Source organism: Muscardinus avellanarius (genome assembly GCF_963383645.1).
Source record: "Muscardinus avellanarius genome assembly, chromosome: 2".
In the NCBI taxonomy this organism is placed as follows: domain Eukaryota; kingdom Metazoa; phylum Chordata; class Mammalia; order Rodentia; family Gliridae; genus Muscardinus; species Muscardinus avellanarius.
In genome coordinates, this window is record NC_137787.1 from 50,554,881 (window position 1) to 50,565,209 (window position 10,329).

Here is a 10,329-nt window from a genome sequence, read left to right on the forward strand (position 1 = left end):
TGTCATAACCTGTATTGACTACTTTTTCAGTTCAAAACTGACTTAGAATATGGCCACACATGTATGCTTTTCATACTGTTAGGAGTCAGCTATTTTGAACCTTAATTGTTTCTTTCTTTCTTTTTTTCCTTCCTTCCTTCCTTCCTTCCTTCCTTCCTTCCTTCCTTCTTTTCTTCATTCCTTTTTTCTTTCTCTCCTATATTTTTCTTTTCTTTAAAACTCTTTAATACATTTTTTAAAAACAGATATTGATTACAGTGTTGAAGAATCCTAAAGAACTGAAATTTACATTTATAAATTAGAGAGATACATACACATAATAAAAACAAAGAATGACTAAACAAAACAACTGCCTTCCTCATTGTCAGTCTTGTTTGTAAGAGGTAACCAATTATTTGTAATTTACAATTTTTAGTGATTTTTTTCTTTTGAGGGTCTTGGGATGGAATTGAGAAGCATATTTGACCTCTGAGCTACGCCCCCTGCCCAATTTTTTATTCTTTATTTTGTAACAGGTCTCACTGAGTTGCAGAGGGCCTCACTAAGTAGCTGAGGCTATCTGGGACCTGTGATCCTCCAGTCTCAGCCTCCCAAATGCTGGGATTACCAGCGTGCGCCACCATGCCTGGCTTTTAGTGATTTTTAATAGTTTTCTCTATATTTCTTTTTTTTTCTTTTTCTTTTTTTTCTTTCTTTCTTTTTTTTTTTTTTGGTGGTACTGGGGGTGGAACCCAGAGGCTTTCTACCTCCGGGCTATACTCCCAGACCCATTTTATATTTTATTTGGAAACAGGGTCTCACTAAGTTGCTGAGAGCCTCACTAAGTTGCTGAGGCTGGCTTTGAACCTGCGCAATCCTCCTGTCTCAGCTTCCCAAGCGCGGGGATTACAAATGTGTGCCACCACACCGGGCTTTTCTCTATATTTCTAAATGATGTTTATTCTATTGCTTCTTTATCAACTCTAGATTTTATATTATCTGATGTTTTGCTCTGAGAAATCAAGATTAATCTCATGATTCCCATGTTTCCCCCTCGATTTCCTTTTTTGTTAAATTGCTTTGTCTTCTTAGTTATTTTATATCTGTCAATAACATATTGTGCTTCAAGAATCTTATTAGAAGGGTAATGCTGATAATAACCTCTCCAAAGTATGTTATAATTTGTATTAGCAACACTTTGTTACCTACCATGTGCTAACTAATATAGTCATATCATTTGATGTTTATAAAAATTCTAGGAGATATTTTTTATTTAGTTTTACAAATGAAGACATAAGATCAGAGGTTTTAAAATAATTTTCTTAAAGTAACACAAGTAGTAAGTGGTAGAATACTAGCTAAAGCCTCTGAATATTACATTATTTTGAACATACTACTTTTCATCACAACCATCTCTACATTTATAAGAAATCAAAGTTTGTAAAAGCAGACTTTCTGATAAATTTCAATCACATTTTGCCCCACAGTCACATCTCTCAAAATGTCAAAAGAGGCCGGGCGTGGTGGCGCACGCTTGTAATTCCAGCACTAGGGAGGCTGAGACAGGAGGATCGTGCAGGTTCGAAGCCAGCTTCAGCTACTTAGTGAGGCTCCCAGCAATTTAGTGAGACCTTTTTTCCAAATAAAGTATAAAATAGGTCTGAGAGTGTAGCCCGAAGGTAGAAAGCCTCTGGGTTTCATCCCCAGCACCAAAAAAAAAAAAAAATAAATGAAAGAAAGAAAAATTGATGATATGGAATTGATGTGCAGCTTGAGTAAAAAGTCAGTGGGATGCTGAGGATATACACAGTGGATTTTAGAAAATTAAAAATAATATTTAAAAAATATAGGCATGAAACCATGGTTGAAGACATAAATGGAAACATGGCTCTGGGTGACTGGGAAGTGTGGAAGTAAGTGCAGAATGTGCGATGTATTCTAATAAGAATGAAGAAGGAGGTGCAGTGGAAGCCACCCACGTGAGGCAAATGCTAAAGAGAACTTTAAGGTCGACATGCAGAAGACAAGAAGAAAAGGAGTTTCAAGAATGGTATGGGTCTATAATGTGTTATATGACCAAAGTTCATAATGCATTGTATTTTAGAAATATGTTACAAATAATTAAAATAATATTAAAACTTATTTTGAGGTAAGAAGAAAGGGAAGAATGAAGAAAGGGCAGATTTGGTTTTAGGAGCAGTTGGTATTCTGTTAACAGATGTTAGGAAAAAGCCCACTAGAGGATATTTTGCTCTAGCTTTACCAAATATAAGGGATTGGTCTTCAAGTTATGAAGCAAATATAATTAAGAGGTGAAAACACAATTAATTTTTTTTTCTCATTAAAATTTTGTTTTAATGGGTCTCAAAATTGTGACAGATTTTTGGTCAAGGTGTTTCCATTAAAAAGTACTGATTTTAAAAACTAATAACTTAAAACTGCCACACACAAAAAAAAAACAAATGGTCCACAAAACATTTTCCTTTCCTTCTGAAGCTTTTACGATGCATTGTTATCATTAACCAGTCTTTTACTATTAAACTTAAATGGCCAATTGAGACAAACAGTTCTGAGACCGTTCTTCCACCACTGATTAAGACTGGGGTGGCAGGTGTTAGGAGTAATATTCATTTAGCCTTCTGAGCTTTCTGGGCAGACTTGGTGACCTTGCCAGCTCCAGCAGCCTTCTTGTCCACTGCTTTGATGACGCCCACAGCAACTGTCTGTCTCATATCACGAACAGCAAAACGACCCAGAGGAGGATAGTCGGAGAAGCTCTCAACACACATAGGCTTGCCTGGAACCATATCAACAATGGCAGCATCGCCGGACTTCAAGAATTTAGGGCCATCTTCCAGCTTCTTACCAGAAGGGCGGTCAATCTTCTCTTTCAGCTCAGCAAACTTGCAAGCAATATGAGCTGTGTGACAATCCAGTACAGGAGCATAGCCAGCACTGATTTGGCCTGGATGGTTCAGGATGATCACCTGAGCAGTGAAACCAGCTGCTTCCATTGGTGGGTCATTTTTGCTGTCACCAGCTACGTTGCCACGACGAACATCTTTCACAGACACGTTCTTGACATTGAAGCCCACATTGTCTCCAGGAAGAGCTTCACTCAGAGCTTCAACAGATTTCACTTCAGTTGTGACGTTGACTGGAGCAAAGGTGACCACCATGCCAGGCTTGAGAACACCAGTCTCCACTCTGCCCACAGGGACAGTACCAATACCTCCAATTTTGTAGACATCCTGGAGGGGCAGCCGCAGAGGCTTGTCAGTTGGGCGAGTTGGTGGCAGGATGCAGTCCAAAGCTTCAAGCAGTGTGGTTCCACTTGCGCTGCCATCTTTATGGGTGACTTTCCATCCTTTGAACCAGGGCATGTTAGCACTTGGCTCCAGCATGTTGTCACCATTCCAACCAGAAATTGGCACAAATGCTACTGTGTCAGGGTTGTAGCCAATTTTCTTAATATAGGTGCTGACTTCCTTAACGATTTCCTCGTACCTCTTCTGGCTGTAAGGTGGCTCAGTGGAATCCATTTTGTTAACACCAACAATCAGTTGTTTCACACCCAGTGTGTAAGCCAGAAGGGCATGCTCATGGGTCTGTCCATTCTTGGAGATACCAGCTTCAAATTCACCAACACCAGCAGCAACAATCAAGACAGCACAGTCAGCCTGAGATGTGCCTGTAATCATGTTTTTGATAAAGTCTCTGTGTCCGGGGGCATCGATGATAGTCACATAATACTTGCTGGTCTCAAATTTCCACAGGAAGATGTCAATGGTGATACCACGCTCACGCTCAGCTTTCAATTTATCCAAGACCCAGGCATACTTGAAAGAGCCTTTTCCCATCTCGGCAGCCTCCTTTTCGAACTTCTCAATGGTTCTTTTGTCGATCCCACCACATTTGTAGATGAGATGGCCAGTAGTGGTGGACTTGCCGGAATCTACGTGTCCAATGAAAACGATGTTGATGTGAGTCTTTTCCTTTCCCATTTTGGCTTTTAGCAGTGGTTTTCACGACACCTGTGTTCTGGCGGCAAACCCGTTGCGAAAAAAAAGCGAAAACACAATTAAGAGGTTTCAACATTGGTGAAAAGAAATACAAGAATAGTCACTTCAATGAATTCATCTCCCTGGGATGGCTGAATCATACTTTAAAATGTAAATAGCATCTTGAATACATGACCAAAGAGCTGTAGGTAACCTTTGAGGCATGCTGATAAAAGAGAAGTAACAAAAGCTTAGATTTTATTTTATTTTATTTTCATTTTTAGATTTTTTTGTACCAGGGATTATACCCCAGGGCATTCTATCTCTGAGCTTTACCCCCAGCCCTGTTTTATTTTTATTTCAAAACAAGATCCTGCTAAGTTGATAAGAATCTCACTACTTGATGTGGCTGTCCTTGAACCTATGATCTTCCTGTCTCAACCTCCCAAGTACTGGGATTAATTAAAAATGTGTGCCTCCATGGTCAGCTACAACTTTTATTTTTAAGATAACAATTTAAAAATAAGTAATTTTGATTTTGAAGAGGGGAAAAAGTGAATACTAAAAATTGTGCTATGATAAATAAATTTTTTTTGTGATATTAGAGATTGAACCCAGGGGCATTCTACCTCTGAGCTACATCCCAGACCTACTTATAATTAAAAATAATATTAAGGCCAGGCGTGGTGGCGCACGCTTGTAATCCCCGCGCTTGGGAGGTGGAGACAGGAGGATCGCGCAGGTTCGAAGCCAGCTGCACTGGCTTAAGAGACCCTGTTTCCAAATAAAAATATAAAATAGGTCTGGGAGTGTAGCCCGGAGGTAGAAGGGCTTCCAGGAACCCCAGTACCACCACAACATAATAATAATAATAATAATAATAATAATAATAATAATAATATTAAAACATTTTGAGGCAAGAAGAAAGGGAAGAATGAAGAAAGGGTGAAAGGTTGAAAATAGAGTTAGGGAGTTTAGGAGGGAGGTAAAAATACCAACTGGGTTATCAGAGACTGCTGCTTTATTCGGACCCGGCATCCTCTGGGAGTTAGCTAGCCATGGGGGGAAGAAACCAATGGCCCATGCATCTGGAGAGTTGCACATAGTCCTGATTGGCCAGCTGAGTCATGTGGTGGATCGGAGGCACCGATGTTTTATAGGCATGTCGATTCTCTCCCGACATCTGTAGTCTCGCGATGTTTGGAGTCTCGAGGCACTTGAATTCTTGCAATATCTCTGCTTCTGGCTTTTGGAGTTCTGCCTCCTGTTCCTGCTGTGAGACCATGTGGGGAAGAGGAGGGACCCGACTTACCAAAGGGCAAATTTGCTTTTAGGAGCAGTTAGTATTTTAGAAACTAAGTCTCACTGAATGTGGAGGGTTTCACTAAATTGCTAAGACTGGCCTTCAACCTGTGATCTTCCTGTCCCAGCCTCCCAAATATTGCGATTGCAGGCATGTGCCACCACTCGTGGCTACAAAAAATGGCATTCCATGATGCAAAGTGTGTGATGTTATGTACAAAATAATCCTGACAAAGCTGAAGTGGTATCTCCAATTCTGAAAAACCAGAAGTAAGATAATAACTACAAAGTTTTGATTGTGTATAAACACATGACAACAATAATCATCTTCAAGTTTAATTTGGATGTAGCCTAATGATCACACATCCTAATTATGAAGGCTTTTCAGAGGAGAGAAAGTATTTAAAATAACAATCACTTAATGATATTTCTGTATCTGTGTCATGTTGATTTATTTATTCAATAGGCCTTTATTAAACTCACTTTGTAGATGCCTGAATGTGCTGGAGGTTGGGCACACAAAGATAAATAGAACCCCAAACATTGAAGGCATACTATCTGGTAACAGGATAAAGAACATAAGCATAAGTGTTAGAATAGAATAATATAACTAATATAACATATACTAATAAAGTATTCTAGCAAGTATTATATCTGTACAGAGAAATGGAAATATAGAAGAAACAGTTAATTTTGCCTTGATAAGTTGGGGATTTTAGAAAAGAAAAATTTTAAAAGTTCAAAAGAAAAAGATAGGCATGAAACCATATGGTAACGTTTTATTGAGTCTTAAAGCATAAATAGTAAAAACATAACTATAACTGCAGAAATACCAGCCTGTGAAAAGTCACAGCTTGAAACAGAATTATGTCCTCCAGCACTGACAAATGCTTTAGCATTTCTAGAAAATGATGTATATGTGAAGGGGAAAGGGTGATGGGAATTGTGGCTGGGAAGCAGGTATCAACCAATGATGAGCATCTGACAATAAGAGTGTTAAAGAGTTTGGCAGGAGAAATAATGATGCTAAGACAGGCTCAATGTCTGTCACTGAGGACAAGCTATAGAAGATCCTTGTCTATGAAGGCTATTATATTGGAAATAAGGAGACACTGAATAATTTTAAGTAGATAAAAAGCATTATTTGATTTATATATACATATCTATATGCTTTTATTGGAAAATTGTAATTATATATCATAATGAGGTTCAGAGTAATAGAAACATATATGCACACAGCACTTGGTGTTTTTCCTTCTGGATTTCACCTTGTTTCCTCTTACTGTCCTACATGTTCCTGAGTTTGGTGTTGATAATTTTGTATATGTACACAGCATTATTTGAACTGTGTTTTCATCTAGACCCCCACCCCAAAATTCCTCCCTTAGTCCCTTTCCACTGTTTTACTGGATCCCATCCTCATTTATCTAAAGTCTTTTTGTTTTCCAATTTCCCGCCAGCTTCCACATGAGAAAAAAATATACATCACTTCACTTTCTCGGTAGAAATATTAGTCTAACAGCAAAACAGATGTTGGTTCCAAAGAGGCCATGATAGGAAGAAAGCAGGCTACTAAACTTTTATAAGAGATGAGCTGAACAATGAAATGAAAATAAAGGAAAGAGAGCAGTGAGTTGAGTTTGGAAAAACCACTAGTCTTATCAACTAGTTGGAAATGATAGAAGATGGAGGAGAAAGGATCTAAGACAAATACTAGATTTCTTGATCAAAAGGTTAATTAGATCATAGCTGTATCAAGCACTTACCTTGTTAGGCATTTAAGTACACAGAAAATGAGAATCTTACTTTTGTTAAGAATATACATATATATATATATTCATAAATATATATATATATATATATATATATATATATATATATATATATATATATATTTGGTGGTACTGGGGTTCCTGGAAGCCCTTCTACCTCCGGGCTACACTCCCAGACCTATTTTTACATTTTTATTTGGAAACAGAGTCTCCTAAGCCAGGGCGCGTGGCTGGCTTCGAACCTGCGCGATCCTCCTGTCTCTGCCTCCCAAGCGCGGGGATTACAAGCATGCGCCACCACGCCCGGCTGAATATATATTTTAAAATGTTGAATGTGAGGTATTTGTGGGGAATCTAAAAGGAACTGTTTAAAACTAGAAAATACATGTCTGGAGCTGAATATAGACTCGGAGATCATCACCATGTAAGTAGTTGTTGAAATTTGAAACATTTTGTTCCCTCAAGCCTTTGTGGAATGCTATGGAAATCAAAGTCAGAATTGGGGTGAGCCTGTCTGGAGATAATGTTCTCAAGTCTAATGTAAACTTTTAAATTATGTATGTTGCAAATTTGAATCTGTGCTTTTTTAAGTATGGAGCTACTGCTTTAAAAAAGGCAATTTGAAAAAAATCCAAATGTGAATAGCATATTTTTCCTTTTAAAAGATATTTTATGACTAGAAAAGTTAACTATAAAACAAAATTCCTAGATAAAAATTATATAAATTCTTTGCTTAATAGGATTAAAGGATATGTCATTGTAGACTGTGAAGTCTTAATATCTAAAGAGTATTTTATAGAATTTTATAAGGCATAAGAACATCTCCAAGAGCACTACTTCACATTATTTTATATAATATATTTAGAATATTATAAATTTGTTATAGATCTCAATACAAAATTTATATTTATAAAAATATTTTTCTAAAAATTTTCCTTATTCTCTTCTCCCTCTCAGAGTTAAATTTCTAAATTGAAACTTATTTCAGTTAAGCTTTATTTAAATTACACCACTGAAAAAATAGGTCTGAGAGTGTAGCCCGGAGGTAGAAGGGCTTCCAGGAACCCCAGTACCACCACCAAAAAAAAATAAAAAAAAATTACACCACTGAAAAATGCTTTTGCTTCAGTTACTATTGATCTCATAATTTCCCATTTCAAATGATACTTTAGGACCACTTTTTTCAGGTTGTGATGCTAATTTTTTAAATTATTTTTAAATTTTTTAAATTGATGCATTGTAGTCATACATCTTAGTGGAATACAAGATGGTATAGGCATACATGCACCCATCACACAATTAGTCCTTACCCATTCTCACTCCATTCCCTTCCCTCTCCTTATGTTTGGCTTAGTGATTGACTTTGATATTTTTGTGAATGTACATCATGTACATTAGGGAGTTTCCCTCTTCCCCCCTCCATCCCTCTCAGTTAGGATGCCTCTTTGTTTTCTTTTGATTAATTAGTTTATATCTGAACAATCATTTTATTTTATTATTTTATACTATCTCCTTTGTCTAGAGTTCCTCCTATGAACCATTTTCTCCCTAGCTTCCGCATATTAGAAAGAACATCTGATTTCTTATTTTTTGTGACTGACTACTCTCACTTAGCATAATGTTCTTCAGTTCCATTCATTTCCCTGTAAAGGATGCAATTTTGTTCCTCTTTATGGCTGAGTAAAATCCATTGTGTACATATCCCATAGTTTTGTAATCCATTCATCTGTTGATGGACATCTTGGCTGGTTTCATAGTTTGGCAGTGGTGAATTGTGCAGCTATGATATAGATATACATGCATTAGTTTGATAGTTTGGTTTCCATTCTTTTGGGTAGATACCCAGAAGTGGTATTACTAGATCATATGGTAGGTTATTTCCCATTATTCTGAGGATCCTTCATACTGTTTTCCAAAATGATTGCACTAATTTGTAATCCCACCAACAATGTATTGGAGTTCCCACTTGTTCACATCCTTGCCAGAATTTATTGTTGTGTTTTGAATGATTACCATTCTAGTTGGAATTAAGTAAAATCTCAGGGTAGTTTTGTTTTGCAATCTCTCTGATTGCTAATGATGTTGAACTTTTTAATACATTAATCAGCCATTAATATAATTATAATGGCCATTCTTCCAAAAGTGATATACAGATTCAAATGCAATATCTATTAAATTACCAAGGTCATTTTTCACAGACAGAAAAAAATCAGTCCTTAAATTCATTTGGAACAATAAAAAACCCAGAATAGCCAAAATCAGCCACAAGAACCATTGAGGAGGCATCAGAATACCTGACTTCAACCTATGCCACAAAGCCATAGTAATAACAACAGCATGGTATTGGCTGCTTTTTTTTTTTTTTTTTTTTGAAACAGGGTCTCTTAAGCCAGCAAAGCTGGCTCCGAACCAGCGCGATCCTCCTGTCTCCGCCTCCCAAGCTCGGGATTACAAGCGTGCGCCACCACGCCCGGCTTTGGCTGCTGTTTCTACTCTTCTAATAGAAGATTCAGAAACAAATGCGCACACTTACAGTCAATTGATTTTTGACAAAAGGGTCATAAACATACATTGTAAAAAAGATAGCCTCTTCAACAAATGGTGTTGGCAAAACTGGTTAACCATGTGCAGAAAAATGGAAATAAACTCTACTTTCTCACCCTGCACAAGAGTCAATTCAATATTGATCAAAGACTTGGAAATCAGACCAGAGACCTTGCAGCTCTTTGAAGGCATAGGTTCAACACTTCAACACATAGGCACAGGTAAAATCTTTTTCAGTAAGACCCCAAAGGCATAAGAAATTAAAAGAAGGATCAATAGGGGATTGCATTAAACTGAAGAACTTCTGTACAGCAAAGGAAAGTATCAAGAACCTCAACAGAGTGGTGACAGAATAAGAAAAAAAATTTGCCAACTACTTCTATGATAGAGGACTACAATTTAGAATATACAGATAACTCAAGAAACTCACTGCTAAGAAAACAAATAGCCCAATCAAAAAATGGGCAAGCGAACTAAATAAAAATTTCACATAAGAAATTCAAAAGAACCTCTTATTTCTTGCCAAATTTATTCTATTTGATACTGTTTTGAAATTTTCTACTTGCTTAATTTTTTGGATGACATTCTTTTCTTGTTTTCTTTCTGTTGTTTCACAAGCAGTTCTGCATTTTTTCTCCAGGTTCTCTCTTCTTTCACTTTCAATTTTTATTGTTACTATAATTATATTTTTACATTTTATACTTTTCCTGGTATATTATAGTATGACATCA

The 10,329-nt window shown here is 36.9% G+C and overlaps 1 protein-coding gene across 1 annotated transcript; it reads right to left on the reverse strand.

The window, feature by feature from the left end:
- Positions 1-2,606: 2,606 nt before the first annotated feature.
- Positions 2,607-3,983, reverse strand: LOC308259368 (elongation factor 1-alpha 1-like; the record flags this gene model as incomplete). Its single annotated transcript, XM_080690340.1, has 1 exon — positions 2,607-3,983. One exon carries the CDS (start codon positions 3,981-3,983, stop codon positions 2,607-2,609), a length of 1,377 nt encoding a protein of 458 aa, XP_080546466.1.
- Between the last annotated feature and the right edge of the window lie 6,346 nt (positions 3,984-10,329).